Below are 17,094 nucleotides of genomic sequence, written 5' to 3'. Positions count from 1 at the left end.
CTGCTTCTCCCTCTGCCTGTGTCTCTGCCTCTCTCTCTCTCTGTGTGTGACTATCGTAAATAAATAAAAAATTAAAAAAAAAAACTATAATAGTAAAAAAAAAAATAAAAAAAAATAAATTTTAGGCTGGGATTTTTTTCACTAAAGTGGCATTGCTGCTGTAGGCAGCTGTTGTGTTAATCAATTGCAGTTGACTATTTCAGACAAATGCCCTGCAGATAGGGATTTTCCCAGAGCAAGCTGAGTAATGTCTAAGCCCTGCAAATGGGGCTTTTTCAAAGATAAGAGATATTTGAGAAGAATGCGCTGGAGACGGTACTCTTCGAGGGGCTCTTGGTTTGTCCCTGCAGTACTGGGAGTTTTCACAGCTACCATGATATCAGGGCTGCTGGTTTTCAAGGCTGCTTTAGAGCTGAGAGAAGGAGGATTGGAGTAGACAAGCTAAAAAACCCACAAAATTCAGACATTTTTCTTGAATAAATTCTCCTCAAATTGTTAGAAGTCTTATATTAATTTCTAAAGTAAAGAAAATGTTTATTTTGGCAAATTTTCCAGTGTTTTCCTGCTTTTTATTGAAAAGCAGACAAGTGGGGATCCTCCATCTGCCATCAAAGTTATTTTTAAGTCAGGGCTACAAAAAAGTAGAGTTTAGACATTAAGATCAAAGACTGGAATAAGACAGAAATAGAGGCACATGAATTGGATACATTCCTGAACTTCTATAAGCCTTTTTTTGCATATCTGTACAACTGAGCTGATGGTATACACTCAATAAGACTGACACTTTTCGATCTGCCATTATGACAGATCTTTTCCTAGTAGATCAATTATAGAAAAAGAAAAAAAGATAAAAAAGAATAACACTGCAAACCCTTGAGAGTGGCATGTCACTGTAAAATTTGATGTCCTTCAGAATGTCTCCTCCACATTCCCAGTCTTCTGTTTCTTAAGTTATGTGTAAGAAGGCACTGGCATGGCATTTTCTTGTTTAGCCTTTTAGAGTGTCTGTCCAATGGCTGAGCTTAGCTCATCTATATATATGCTGTGTGGAAGATATTCCTTCAGGCATTGCAGGAGCTATGTCAGGGAACCTAATATTGGATGATTTTTGCATATTTTTCCTTTTGATGCAGTAGTTTCACTAGAATTTTCAAGTATATCCCCCTCAGACCAGGAGTCTGATAATAAGTTTAATAAGTTAATAAGTTAAATTATATTTTACTCTTTTAAAAAACATTTTATTATGATAAAAACAATTAACATGAGATCTATCCTCTTAAAAAATCTTCAGTGTGCATTATTGTTGACCATAGGTATACTGTGGTACAGCAGCCCTTTAGAGTAGTCATTTTATTTAGCTTAAATGTTATGACTGTTGATTAATAACTTCCCTTTTCCCCCTCATCCCATGGTAACCACCCTTCCAGTCTTTGATTTGATAAATTTGACTATTTTAGATGCCTCATATAGGTGAAATCATGCAGTACTTGTCTCTCTATGTCTGGTTTACTTCTCATACTTTGTTTCTATCTTAACGTGAGCTTTCTGGTCTCCTTCCCTACTCCCCGGTCTTTGCTTTCTGGGATGTGATGAGAGGTATGGTTTCATTGGGGAGAGGACGTTGTCATATTTATTGAGATCTATACAGTATTTTCAGCGGCTTTTCTTGAATGCAATCTTCCAGAAAATAGCTATAGCCAAAAAAAAAAAAAAAAGAAAGAAAAGAAAAGAAAAAGAAAGAAAGAGAGAGAGAGAGAAAGAAAGAAAGAAAGAAAGAAAGAAAGAAAACATAAATAAACAATTTCTTTTTTATTCACTCTTAGAGGATAATTTGAAAATAATATACTTCCAAGGCTGGGGGTGTGCCTCAAGCTTATAGGGCTTTGCAGATACTCAGAAAAATGCTTTGTGTTGTAAAGCCAACAAATGTAAGAGCTACTAAGATCCAGGCCTTGCTCAGATGTTCAGAAACTTCCTTCCCTCCATCTGTGGGGTTAGGCTTTCTCCTATACTTCAGGTTCACATCTTCCTGTGTATGACCCAGGCTACCAGAATGATGGCTGGTTAAGGGACAGTCTTATGTTGCAGGGTTTTTCACTCTCTCACTGTATTAATTGGTTTCCGTGAGCCTGATGAAAGGTAAATACTTTGTTTCTTGAGAGCTTAATGGTAAAAAATGGTAGGAAAAAGGCATAGGTTAAGTAAGAGGAAAGTAAGTGAGTTACTCCTCAGTATTTATGGGAGGAAGTCAATAGATGATTTTTAAAGTTGAGATGTTTAGTATTAAAAGTCTTTCCATATTATTTAGAGTTCTGGAGGCAACTATCGAAAAGAACTAAAACCACACATAAATGGTTGTTTTGAGAGAAAAGAACTGGAAATGTATTTGGAAAAGAGTGAAATTAGAGTAAGAAACTCCTGTTTTTGTTGTAATACTGTTTTATGAAATTCCTTTTTCCATCTGAATGTATTATTTTGATAATAATTAAGAAACAAGTGAAACTGAACTCTTCCAAGTAACTTTACATTATTTCGCTTGGATGCATCACATATATTTTGTTAATGATTGAAAATAGGCTATATTTAACAAAGTGGAACAAAAAGGAAAGCACTGTTTTATTTCTGAGAATTCATGAACATCCTTTTCAGCAACTTGGGCAGAAAACTTCAGAAATTATAATTTATATATATTTTTATATTTTTTAAAAAAATAATTACAGTGGATAAAGAAGATACAACTCCAAAGAATGCTTGGATATTGCTTGGGCACAAGGTTTTTAATTGTTAATATAATTGGTGTAGGAATTTTTGTGGCCCCAAAAGGGGTATTGAAAGACTTGCATGAATGTGGGGCTCTCCCTGTGTATTTGGCCCTGTTGTCCATGATGACCACTCTGCTCAGCAGAGATAGGTATCACCTTCCCATGCAGTGGAGCTCACTACTATTTTCTCAAAAGATGTTTTGGCAACTTGATCTCTTTCCTGAATCTCTGGACAGCTTTGTTTCTGGGGCCAGGGTTAGCTGCCAGTCAAGCCCTACTCCTCGCTGAGTATAGCATTGAGCCTTTTTTTTATCCCAGCTGCTTTGTTCCAAAGCTGCCAAAGAAATATCTGGCGTTAGCCATATTGTGGACTGTGGGAATTCTGAATTCTTGTGGTGTGAAAGAGGTGACTTGTCTTCAGACAGCCAGCCTAGTGCTGAAAATGGCCATACTCGGCCTTATTTCCCTGAGTGGGGTGGTGCTGCTGGTGAGAGGAAGGAAGGAGAATGTAGAAAACTTTCAGGACTCTTTTGATACTGAGTTTCCTGAAGCCTCCCAGTTTATAGAAGCTGTTTTCCAAGGATATTTTGCATTTTCAGGCGGGGGATGTTTTACATTTATAGCAGATAATTAACGATTCATTGAGGAAGAAAATCTCAAGTCATGACATTGCAAGCAATGTGCAATGTACATCATTTTTTTATATTTTGAATTTTATTTTAAGTACATGATGATTCAGTGTTTATTCTTCTTTCTTACTTTCTAAATTGAGTCAGAATATGGCAGTCTTGTACTTACCACCCAGTCTTAATGTTTTCCCCCATTCATTCAAAAGTGCTTGTTTTATTGAATGACTTCTTTTATTCAGCTTTCTTTTCTGGGATCACAGATATGAGATCTCCATGTTAATCTGGTTTCCTTTCTGTCAATGGATGAATTCTGAGGTTGTGGGTATATTCCCCAGGAATGATCCAATGCCAGATTATGTTTGTGTTGTGAACGGTTGTGACACATTTATGTTCTGAAGTACTTTTAAAGAGAAGAGAATCGTTAATATACTTGTCCAGAGGCCAGATTTAATACTTTTCCCTTCAATGTCAAGACAAAAGATTTTTCTCTTCATTTTTGAAATTAGTCTCTTCTCTTGACCTCGACTCTTTCCCTCTCACCTCCTCAAGGATCTTCCCTATTCATTTATTTAATTTTTTCCAACTTCAGTTCTTTTCCTTGACATTTCAACATGAAGTAGGCTCTACTCTTAAAACATATATTTCCTTTAATCTTAGGACCCCCTGGGTGCCTGGGTAGCTCAGTTGGTTAAGCGTCTGCCTTTGGCTCAGATCACGATCCCAAGGTCTTGGGATTGAGTCCCTCATCAGGTTCCCTGCTCAGGGTGGAGTGGAGTCTGCTTCTTCCTCTCCCTCTGCCCCTTTACCCCTCCCCTCTGCTCATTCTTTCTCTGTCTCTCTCAAATAAATAAATAAAAATCTTTTTAAAAATGTTTTAAAAAAATTTAGCGCCCCCCCCCCCCCAGTCACTGATGTGTCCATTATGCATTACATTATTTGGTCAGCAAATATCTTTTTAAACACTGACTATTTTTGAAACCCTATAATAGTTCCTTAAAATGAGTAAGATATATTCTTTACTCTAAAGAGGCTAACAATTTAATGGAAAAAGCAGTATCTCGATTTTGTCTGACCTCTACCACTTGTGAGCTGTGGCAAGTATCTTTATCTCTCTGGACTTACTTTTTTTTCCTCCTTCATCTGAAAAACAGCCATTTTGACTTAAAATCAGTATAATTCTGTGCTGATAAGCAATGGCATGATAGTATTTAACAAGTGGTAATAAAAGAACAATGTGATTACTATGAGAATTCAGTAGATGGTAAGATCACTTTTTGTTGTGTTATCTAAAAAGTGGCAACTTTCACTGAACTCAGAAAATTCCAGCAGTAAAATAATGTGAGTGAAGCCGTGGAGACCAAGAAGTATGCAGGTACATATAAGACCCATTATGTCATCTTGGGTGACTGCAAAATGGTCTGCATCTGATGAACTGGTTAAGATAGGATAGATATAGAGAAAAGTAGAATAAAATAGCATAAGGTTAGAGACAGATGACTGGAATAGGCCAACTTTTAGGGGGTAGGTGGAGAAAGAAGATGCAATGAAGAAGCCAGACAAAGTTGAGAGAATTATAAAAGAAAAATCACCCTATGTTCCAAAAAAAAGGGTGTAATCAACACGGTGAAGTGCTTCAGAAGTTGAGGAGTGTGAGGATTGAGCAGAAGCCATTTCACTAAGTAAGAAGTCATTGGTGAACTTTGGACATGAGAGGAAAGTCAGTCTGCATTGAGTTAAAAAGTGAAGCATTGAGAAAAGAAAGCCATGAGATGAGGTTACTCTTTTAAGCAGTTTGTGATTAAATGTGCCAATGCAATTTGAGAGGCTAGTAGAATTAGCTCAACTCTCCCTTTCTCTCTCTCACTTCGTCGGTCTCTCTTAGAAGGATAGAAGACATATCTCTGGCTTCTGTTTTATTCATCTTGTTCCATTGCCAGAGATGTTTCACTGCTAAATAATATTTCTCTGCTGAAAATAGATTCACAAAATTTACTAACCTATAAACTATTATAGAACTCTTCACAAGCAGCTGAAAAAAGCCGGAGGTATTTCAGCGTATGCTAGGATTGTTAATTTACTTAATAAACTTTAAGTACAGCTAAGTTCTAAGTAACACTTTTGCCTGTAAAACGTTGGTATCTAGGCAGCTGACTTAACATATTGTAGGAACATCTATCTTCTAAGTTCAAGACCACGGATATTCACGGTCTGGCCATTATAACCTTGAATTATGTTATGTTATATTATATTTCTTATCCTCTCTCTATAAATCTAACACATAATAAGAAAGAGTAAAAGAGCCCAGAGGAAAGTATAGTTAATCCTGAAAGTTGCCTTTATGCTTGTTCAAACCTTTGACTAATAACCATCTTTATGACTAACTTATGAAGTGCTAGGCATTTGATTGGAATTTTATTGTCCCTATATTTTCCATTCTCCCCAATATACAGGTAAGGAAATTGAAATCTTAACAGTTAATAAATTGTCCAGAAGCCCACAACTAGTAAATGGTTGAGGCATCATTTAACTGAGAACACTCTAATTCTTTACTCTTCGAGTGCTTAATCAGCTCATATGGGTGTACACCATGGACATTACATTCTACTTCTGGGCAGATGCAAATGAAACAACTTTGACATATGTCAAAGGACAGATATTTATTCATCAGAGGGACTAGGCATTAAGTAACAGAAACCACACACATCGGCTTAAACAATAAAAGAAGAACTTGCTGGAAGAATAATGCTGTCTTTCAAGGAAGACCAGAGTTACTGATCTTCAGGAGCATCAGGAGTTAGGCAAGCTCTGAGACTTAAAAACTAGATTTATCAGCCCCCTTTCTTTTCTGCTACTGCTATGTTGCCTTTTCCCTCTTTATCTCAGTTTTGTTGACATTTAGTTCAAATTCTTGCAAGGAATCTTCGTGTATGCTGATGGTGACTGGCTGTCAGTGAGTCCTAGAGATCTGGACTCAGTTCTATTACCAGTAGCCAGGGCACAGGGTCACATTTTATACACAGAACTATAACGTTCAATTCTTCATGTCAGGGATAATTTTCAGAGAATGGCAAAATTGGGGAAAATGGTATAGAAAATGGAATAATATTTGAAAATAAGACTATTCTGGAAAGTCCATTATCTATGATGTTAAATCATGACTTCTCTTCTTTTTTCCACTTAATACTGACATAAAGGGAAGGCAAAGAGCCTACAGGAAAAGAAAATTTATGACTGATTCTTTTACTCTCTTCATATATGTTATGAAATACTCTCTTCATATATGTTATGAAAGTATATAGACTAGGACAGTTTTGCTAGCCAAGGAAAGCTTCCTCTCCTATGTTCCCAGAAGTTATGATTTTGCTGAGATCTGAAAGAAGAGTAAGGGTCCAGCTCAGCAACTAGGAAAGGAAAGGAATGTGGAACATTCCACATGAGAGAATGGGTACAGAGGGCATGACACTTTTGAGAAACTGAAGAAAAGCCCACAAGCCTCTGACACAGATAGCAAAGGGGACCATCAAATTATCATATAATATATTCTCAAAGCCCTTGATCCCTTGAGGTTAGGCTTCATGTTTGTTTTTGCTCACTATCATATTCCACTATCCAGACTACCTTATACCTAATAGATGAGGTACAAGGCACAGGTAGGCTCCAAACCATACAGGGTCCCATGGACTCAGCTTTGATATTCATTCTTGTGATTTTCTTCAGAAATATTACCATCTGCACTTATCACCGAGCTCAGAAAGGAGATAGTTGTGTAGCAAAACCAATGTGTTTTGTGTATGTGTGTGAATAAGTGTGGCGGTGGCCTGGGTGCTTTGCAGGAATTCCAACTGATAGTTAATGCATGAAGCAGTATTAAAGATAAATTTAGAGCAGCTCGGGTGGCTCAGTGGTTTAGCGCCGCCTTCAGCCCGGGGCCTGATCCTGGAGACCTGGGATCGAGTCCCACATCGGGCTCCCTGCATGGAGCCTGCTTCTCCTGCTGCCTGTGTCTCTGCCTCTCTCTCTCTCTCTGTCTCTCATGAATAAATAAAATCTTTTAAAAAATGATAAATTTAAGACATGATTTTTACCCATCGTGGTTTTGCTGTTTTATGTGCTATAGGGGAGCTGAAGAAACCCAGAAAGATGATTCCAAGATGCATATTTACTGCATTACCTCTGGTGACTATCATATATCTATAGGTTAGTATTTCCTACCTGACTGTTCTGATACCCAAGGAAATTCTCTCTTCAGGTTTGTATACAAGTGACTAAGGCAATAAATAATAATAAGGACAGTTCTGGCACATGTAAATATCACTTTAACGGGCAGACTGCTGTTTGTTTTTAATTATTTTATATAGAGAGTCAACTTGCAATTCTCGAAAATAACGAAGAGGCCAAAGAGTATGATTTGGCTTAGGAAAGAATTTTCTAGTTAAGCAGCTAATATGGAAAAGCATATTTCTGGTGATATGGAAAAATACTTATAATGCTTACATATGATGCAGACTAAGTTCAAAATATTTATATTCCTTTTGTGATATTCCCTCACCGGATTGACACTATGTAATCTGTACTTTCATCAGTCTATTAAAGCTTTTACCACATTGATTTTCTAAGTGTTCTTCTACGTGAGGGGTACCTGGGTGGCTCAGGTCATGGACCCAGGATCAAGCCCCATGTCAGGATCCTTGCTCGGTGAAAGGTCTGCTTCTCCCTCTCCCACTGCAGCTCCCCGCTGTTTGTTCTAGTTCTCTCTCTCTTTCTCTGTCAAATAAATAAGGAAATAAAATCTTTTTAAAAAATGTTCTTCTGTGTGATATAAAGAATGATAAACTTGAATTGTGGAATATTAGCAGTTAAAAGAATAGATGATAATGGTGAATTGATGGGTATAATTAATAGCAATAATACATAATATAATGTTTATTATAAATGACTCTAAAATTTATGGTGACCAAGTGGCCCTGAACATATTGGAAATATGCAATAAACTTCTGAGATAAACTAGCATGCAGTACCATTAGAACTAATCTTTTTTTTTTTTTTTTTTTTTTTTGAGTAGCTATTACTGTTTCGGTAAATCTTTGAAGCACTGGAGGTAAATCTAAGAGAGGTTTAATGTAAGTGTCCTAACACATTTTGCCTCCATTCTTGTGTTAGTGTCATGCAGGAAGCTGCCATATGCATGGCATTAGTGTTGATTTACAATGGTCCAGCTCTGTTAGGGAACTGTAAACTAGACATGATCAAGATTCTGAGCGTCTGTGGGGGAAAAAAATTGCTAAATTGGATAAGAACAATTAGTGATTTATTAACTACTTTGATTATGCAAAGAATAAATTTACAAAATTAATTATGGGTGTGGTCAGGACTGCTGATCAGCTGACCCAGACTTTATGGTTCATTGATTCTGGCATGTGTAATGACTGCCGGTGCTCTGGTCATACTGGCTGTTAAAAATTATGATGATCTCATCTGGTGCGTCCTAATAGTTGCAGCAATTCTATGAGCGGCACAATTGTTCCACATGTGTGGAAGACCCACCAGTGTGGAAGACCCATGAAGTGTTTTGACTAATGCTTGTGATTTGGTTTTTAATGCTTACTCTTCTAGGCATATAATCCTCAGACCTCGTTTAGATTCTGAAATAATTCTCTTGAATTCAAACATCCATCTTTTATTGTATTAGGAACTTAAATTAAGAAAATAATCAGAGCTATACACAAAAAATATATGCATAAGAACAACTATCATAGCATTACATATGAGACAAAAAATTAAAGACCACCAAACAATCTAGTAGAGTTGAAGTAAATAATTTATGGAAATCCATATAATAGGCCATTCTAAGCTTTTTCAAAGATCATGTTGCTATGAATATTTAAAGTAAAGAGACAATGTTTATAATGTAACAATGATGAAAAGTCAGGATCTATTACAATATAAAACAGAAGGTAAAGGGTACCTGGGTGGCTCAGTGGTTGAGCATCTGCCTTTGGCTCAGGTTGTGATCCTGGGGTCCTGGAATCGAGTCCCACATCAAGCTCCCTATAGGGGAGCCTGCTTCTCCCTCTGCCAGTGTCTCTGCCTCTCTGTGTGTCTCTCATGAATAAATAAAATGTTTAAAAATAAATAAATGAAACAGAAAGTACATAGTTAATGGTCAAGATATGCTGGAATGATCTTGTGGGTGGTTTTTGCTTTATTCTTTTCTAGATTTCACAAATTTTCTTTAATGAATGCATGAACTGTGTAATTTATGCAGTGAAAGAAAGAAATTATAAGCAAAAGAAATAGATTCCTAAATTAAAGAAATTTAAGGATTAAAGAGTGAATGTTTTCAATCAAATGGGCATATTTAAAAGACATGAAAAGTTCCAAAAGAATATAGAATTATCTAAGATGTGGTGTGAATTGGGTGCTACGTAGTCTTTGATGAACATTGAAAAAAAATTGTACCAAGCTGTGATACATATTAGATTCTGTGGTTTATGTGGAAAAAGAACCAGTGCTATTAATCATGCAGTATTTTTATCTGTATCAATGTTAGAGCTCTGACCTGTTTCTTTGCTGATTCTTCTCTTAGAAGAAAAAAATAGCCTTAATTTTGAATAAGTTTTGTAACCCAGTTGGAAGGATGTCCCTCTAGAATGAGGTGTGTGGAAATGTCATAGTGGGAAACCCTCGTTCCTGCCTTTTTCAGCTTGAGGATATCAATGTTATCGAAGTCCTGCTAAAGCACTCCTGACAAGGGTGCTCCCATTTAGTAGAACCTTCCTGAGGGTTCCATGTTCTTATTAAAACTAGAGAATATTGGCATGGTAAGAGTGAATCTAGAACAGTAAATAAATTGCATGGGAGCAGAGGCTAAGGAGGTTCCCTGACCAAAAATAGCCTGCAGGTATCTGGCCAACCAAATGTGGTTAGAAATTTTGAGAGGAAAACAGAAATGTCAGAATCACTTACAAGTGAGTTGGTGTAATCATTTTGGGAGGGTAATTTTATAATATCTTACTTATTTAAGAAGGTATCACCTTTGGACTCATAGTCCCACTTCTAAGAATTTACTCTAAGAAGAGAACTGCACAACTACTAAGACCTGAAAAGTATGTCCATTAAAGTACATCTTATATTAGCAAAAAAACAAAACAAAACAAACAAACAAACAAACAAACAAAAAACAACTTGAAAATCCACCAATTGCTAAATAATTTAATTTAATTATATAATGGAATATTGAGAATTGTTTAAAATAATTAGATGGATGCATATATACTAATATGATCAAGATATGTTGGAAAGTTAAAAATAAAGCAAGCCTAAGTGTGTTTGAACACACACACATGTACACAACTCACATGGACGCCTATATATGCATAGAAAATTTCTGAAAGAATATCCAAAAAGATGGTAACAGTAGTTATATTTGGGGTGCATGAATGAAGGGTTGGTAAGGAGAGAGACATTTAGTTTTTACTTTATGTTTTTCACTGCTATTTATTTTACTTTTTACCAAAAACATATATAAAGAAATATTTTTTTAAAAAAATGCCATGAGGAAAAGAATAAAAAGAGAAAAAAATTACTTGTGGAATAAAGATTATAGCAGAGTTCAACTAGAACCTCATCTAATTATAACCAACTGGGTTTGTAGAATGCATGACAGGAAATCAAAGGAGAATAAGGACTTCACTACTGGAAAGAAGTATTTCTGAAATGTGTTTGAAAATGGAAAATGTGTGGAGGTATGGGTGTCCAGGAGGAACAGCCGATAATACCTTATTTGAAATGAACAATAAGTGAGACAGGAAATTATTTATTATTGTTTTAAAAGATTTTATTTATTTATTTGACAGAGAGAGTGAGAGAGCACAAGCAGGGGGAGAGGCAGAGGGAGAAGGAGAAGCAGACTCTCCATGGGGAGCCTGATGTGGGGCTTGATCCCAGGATCCCAGGATTATGACCTGAGCCGAAGGAGGATGCTTCACCAACTAAGCCACCCAGGTGCCCCCAGGAAACACTTTAAAACAGGACCCAACATTGTAGGATAGTTCTAGAGAGAGAAGTGAAAACAGCACTTAATAAGGCTGTTTAAAATGGGTTCAAAAATGAAGATTTTTAAGAACAAGAACCATTAATGATAATTTAATTTTGTCATATTGAAAAGGCTTTACTATCTGTTATAAGTCATTTCATTGATGTCCTAGAGGCAATGTTGGCACCAGGGCAAAGCCCTAGAGGATACCTACTCCCAAAGATACTAGATCTTGGTGTACTCACTCCATTGAAAAGCTGAGAACCTATTTTTCTGTATCTGAATGATCTGTCTTAGCTTATATCTATGTAATAGGAATTGGACTCAGAGTCTCATAAACAATGGATATGCATTTCTTTATTAACATCTTTTTGTGTGTGTGTTTACTGACATACTGAAAGAGTGTTTATAAGAGCTCTTCACTTTTGAGTATGAACATCAGAATATTCTCTAATAGTTGGTCAATAGGAGGTTTCTCAATCTCAGCACTACACATTTTAGACCATATAATTTTTTGTTATGGACAGCTTCCTGGCACTGTTGGATGTTTAGGAGCATCCTTGGCCTCTACCCACTAGATGCCAATAGTAACCTCCTACCTCCCCCCCGTTGTGACAATCAAAAAAATGTCTCCAGATATTGCCAGATGACCCCTGAGGAGCAAAATCAATTCCCATTGAAAGCCACTGGTCTATAGTTTAGACAAGCAACCAAATGTCATCACTATTTTAATCTATGTGTAATTTGTTTTCTCTGTCTACAGGGTTGATTTTTAAATTTCTCTTAAGTATTTCAAATAGAAATATTTGATATTTCTAATACTTGCACCATGGTGTGGAGACTTTGTAAGGCTCATTCCTGTGTCAGTAATACTGCACTGTGCTCTTTTGACTCTGATTGCAACTATTAGCACTCTGTAAACTCGTTTTAGAAAATAAGCATGCAATCTTCGATTCAACCATTCATTTCACAGGTCTTATTGAAAACTGAAACAATATTTCTGAGACTTTTGAAATGCTAGTTTTTATAGAAAAGAAATTGCCCGCAGGAAGTGAAGTTTCTGGTCTATTGGTGAAATGTGTGAGATGATAAGCATTTATGATACAGTGTGATATGGCTAAAATGTACATGTGTGTATGGTGTTAGGTCTGTGTAAAATAAGCAGTGAAATTAAACAAAATTTAACTTTCTTAATTCCTTTTGAATTTTCTGCTTTTATTCAGAAATAATCTTTAAAGGTTTATCATTAGTTTCTGGTTTTTAATACACTGCCTTTTGTGTGCTCTTATTTTTTTTGCAGATGCTGTGGCTATAATGTGGATTGATGGAGTTATCCCCTCATTCACGTGAGTTATTCCTTGTAGTACGTCTGCCTCAATATTTAGCAACCTTCTGGTTAATGTATTTGAATACTCAAGAGTGACATATATGGCTGGCCAAGAGGGCCAACTGCCTTTGTTATTTAATATGCTTAATCTTCACTCCTCTCCATTTGTATCTGTGCTAGTACTTGTCACTATGGCATCCATGGCTATTGTCTCTACAACCCTAATTGATCTGATAAACTATCTTTATTTTGTAGTTTCTACTTGGTCTGTATTGTCAATGATAGGAATACTAAAACTGCGATACCAGGAGCCCAATCTACCTAGACCTTATAAGGTAAAAGTGAGTTTTCTCATTTTTTTCTGTGTGAAATAAAATGTATCAGGTGTAACCATATTTGGAGACTATATTCAGAACACCTGTGGGTAGACCTTCTCACTACTACCAAATTGTGAAGTGCATAAAGGTAGTCTGGCCTTAGCTTTCATGTTTATTGGGTAGATTTTCCTCAGTCTAAAATCTCCTGGGTTCTATTAGGTTTACTAGAGGGAAGGCTAGTCTTCTGGGTGATTAGACAGATCATGATGAGTCTTTTGGCCAGAGATTACTTTGTTTACCAATGTAGCTCCCTATGCACATGGGTATCTTGCCACACACAGGGTCAGATTTGGCAAGTGCGAAATAGAAGAGACAAGTGCTGCTGTGGGGTCACAGGTGATAGCACCTCCTATCCTAAAACATCAGCTTTTTTTTTTTTAAGATTTTATTTATTTACTCATGAGAGACACACAGAGAGAGGCAGAGACACAGGCAGAGGGAGAAGCAGGCTCCATGCAGGGAGCCTGATGTGGGACTCCATCCAGGGACTCCAGGATCATGCCCTGAGCCAAAGGCAGACACTCAACAGCTGAGCCACTCAGGCATCCCCTGAAACATCAACTTAATTTGATCACCAAAAATTCCATCCTTTCCACTTTACTTTCTTTAACTTACTCTCAGTCTGGATCAGGAAGTTTTTTGTTTTTGTTTTTACAGGAGAGACTTTTAATCATAGAAAAGGAAAAAGAAATAAGCAAAAACTTAGGAGCATAAGGATACTACTAGAGAAACATGGCCTTGATGCTATGATTATCAGAATAGTCCTGGTGGGCTAGGCATCGTGTTAAAAGCTTTGCTTCCATTATCACATGTAATCCTCTCAGTAAGACAAAAGGTGGATACTACTCTTATCTTCATTTTATAAATGAGGAAATTGGTTTAGAAAACTTGCTACTTGCCCAAGTTCGCACAGCATGGAGCAGAGGCAGGATTGAAATCTAGGCAGTCTCTTTGGAGTGTTTGCCTTTTAGCAGATACAAATAACTGTAAGAAATATATAATATAAGAAATTTAAAAAAGAACACAGGGAAGGGGCACCTGGGTGACTCAGTTGGTTACGTTTCCAGCTACTGGTTTCTGCTCAGGTCATGGTCTCAGGGTTGTGAGATGGAGCCTTGTGTCAGGCTCTGCACTCAGCGGAGAGTCTATTTGGATTCTTTCCCTCTTCCTCCCCCGCTACCCCTTCCCCTGCTTGCATTCTCTCTCTCTCTCTCTAAAATAAATAAATAAAATCTTTTTAAAAAGAGAGAAAGAACATAGGGAAAAAGAAAGCAATGTTCTAACCATCAACCTTGGTTGACTTATAACCATCTTTCGTATTCAGTCCTTTCTTCTACTTCTTCCGTCCAGCCATCCTGTAACTTTAGCATATTTGAGTATCAGTTTTTGAGAAGCAACTATATCTTAAGTATCTTACCAGGTATTCTGGGTGCAGAAAGGAATAAGACATGGCTCCTGCCCTTAGGGCATAATCTATCTGGTCAAGTGAACCAAAAATCATAGTATGATTATTGCCACGTGGTGACCTTCAGAGGGTGTTCAGAAAATACATGAGGAAGGAGGAATCACCTGTTATTTAACCTCTGATCCTCATTTTCTTCAGATCTAGAATGGGAATAAGTAATGCCTACACGCCAGGAATGTGGAATGTAAGCTAAGACATGCAAACAGTCCAGAGTGTGACATTGATGGTTATAATGATTTATATTATTATTTGACACACATTTGCATCAAAAAGAAAGGCAAGGGCAATTATAAGTAGTTAATGTTTGTCTTGAATGCCATATGAATGCTCTTTTCTTTTCCCTCAGTTATTTGATAATTTATATTGAGCTGTGAGATGACAAGTTATCTTTCTCAGGGGTGTTTTACAAATTAAGAAGAGATTTTTGTTTTTTATTTATTTAATGTAAGCTCTACACCCAACTCAACACCCTGAGATCAAGGGTCTCATGCTCTAATATCTGAGACAGCCAGGTGCCCCAAGAGGAAATTCTTACTAAATTTCCCAAGGGAATGACCTTCTAGTTAAAGGGTTTAATAAATATGAAAATAGTTATATTTTGAGAGTATAGATTGGAATCTATTTATTAAAGATATATTAAAAGTGTCTGCCTATTGAACTTTCTCCCTAGGTTGGTTTATGTTTGGTGCAAGACACACTTCACAGTCCTAACACAAAGCAGGTACCAAGAATAGGGCTTCAAGTTTTTTGGCTAAAACAAAAACAAAAGCAAAAATCCACTAGAAATAGGGAGAATGGTCTTGGCTGAAGTTTTTTGTTTTGATTTTTTTAAATATCCTGAGCCTATAAAGTTATAATATTTACCTGTCAATACCTGCCTAACAGAGGGTCCAAGGATACTTTGTGTTTTTGACATGAATTTCTTGCTGCCTTGAGATATTTTCCCAGGAAAATTGTGCCTTTCATTGAGTTCTAGGAGTAACTTCTTAAGGAATTCATTCTGCCTAGATCAGAAGATGCTTATCTTACTAACGAATGATCATGATTATTTCCACTCAAGAACAGTCAAACATTGTTCATTTCTTTCAGCCAATACCCTGACAAAGAAGTCTTCAACATACTAACTACTAAGCCAGATTTATTTAAACTCAGATAACTTAGCCCATTTTCTATCATTAGCTTATATCTTATTTTTTTGTTTATATAAATATACAGATACCTTATGTGGATTTTCATATCTTATTGTTTGAATTTTGCTTTTTTTTTTCCCCAGATGTCTTTTCCATTACCATTGGTAACAACAGCTATCTACCTATGTTTGGTTTTGATCCCTTTGGTGAAGTCTCCACATATACATTATATCTACATGTGTCTCTTTGTTCTCAATGGACTTCTGTATTACAGACATTTAATATATTTCAAATTGAGGTTGATTTGGTTTGAAAAGATGACATGCTATTTACAATTGCTGTTTAATATTTACATCCCTGATGTGTCTGAAAAGCAGATGCCAGAAGTAGAAACTTTAAGAAAATAGCCTTCAGAAAGCTTGCCAAATTAAAAAAAAAAAAAGGCATTCCCATGATAGTACCTAGCTATACAAATCATGCAGAAATCATTGTCTAACTAAAGCTGTTTTGGTTAGCCTTGTTTGATACACTGATGATATTTTTCCCTCTTCCATTTTTTTCTGCACCCTAAACTTTTACTACCTAATTTGTGGTGATTTTGTGATAAAAGTTAGCAATTAAAATTAAAAAACATTCTCTTCATCATTTTGAGTCCTTCTAATGGTCCTGATTTGAAGATAAAAGAATAACCCCATTTGTCTTAGCTTTTCCCTACCAGTGGTATTTTTTCAACCTAAAAGCTATTTTGAAGCATGGGTTTTAGGTTATTTTCCTTTGTATTCCTTCCTCTGAATTCTGAGGTGCCTTAGAGGAACAGGTTTACCATGTCTTTGTTTGATTAAAATGTGATTTACTTATGACTATGGAGTTGTGTATATGAAGTGTGTGTAACAGATGTAGAGTGGACCGTATCTCGGTTATGGCGCTTACTTGGTATCATTCAATATACAAAATCTGTCTACTTAGCTTAGAGTTTTAAAGGATCTGGGTTTGGAGATACCCTTTTGGAAAGCACAAGGGCAATGTGGGAAGATGTTCAGTGACATTTGTTAGCCAACTCTGCTTCCCATCCCCTCTCATCCTTTAGCGGTGGTACCCACATATGTCAAAGAACTTCCCAGGTACCATCCCCTGGTGTGATGACTAATTTTATGTGTTAATTTAGCTGTGTTGTGGTGCCCAGATATTTGGTCAAACATTATTCTGGAAGTTTCTGTGAAAGTGTTCTTTGGATGAAATTAGCATTTAAATCAGTGGACTTTGAATAAAGCAGGTACCCCCTCCATGTGTGTAGACCTCATCCAATTAGTTGAAGGCTTTAATAGAAACACTGACTTCTCAGCAGATGGCACTGGGACTTGAAATGCAA

The 17,094-nt window shown here is 36.5% G+C and overlaps 1 protein-coding gene across 1 annotated transcript; it reads left to right on the top strand.

Moving 5' to 3' along the window:
• Positions 1–2,380: 2,380 nt before the first annotated feature.
• SLC7A13 (solute carrier family 7 member 13) lies at positions 2,381–16,132 on the top strand. Its single transcript, XM_055303352.1, is given in 6 exon segments — positions 2,381–2,407; positions 2,721–2,833; positions 2,835–3,386; positions 7,507–7,640; positions 12,727–13,088; positions 15,869–16,132. Coding segments are annotated over 6 exon segments (1,452 nt in total).
• The last annotated feature ends 962 nt before the right edge of the window (positions 16,133–17,094 follow it).

This window comes from Nyctereutes procyonoides, unplaced genomic scaffold (genome assembly GCF_905146905.1).
Source record: "Nyctereutes procyonoides isolate TBG_1078 unplaced genomic scaffold, NYPRO_anot_genome, whole genome shotgun sequence".
NCBI lineage: Eukaryota > Metazoa > Chordata > Mammalia > Carnivora > Canidae > Nyctereutes > Nyctereutes procyonoides.
The sequence above is the reverse complement of the archived record's forward strand: the minus strand, read 5'-3'. Positions and strand labels throughout refer to the sequence as shown.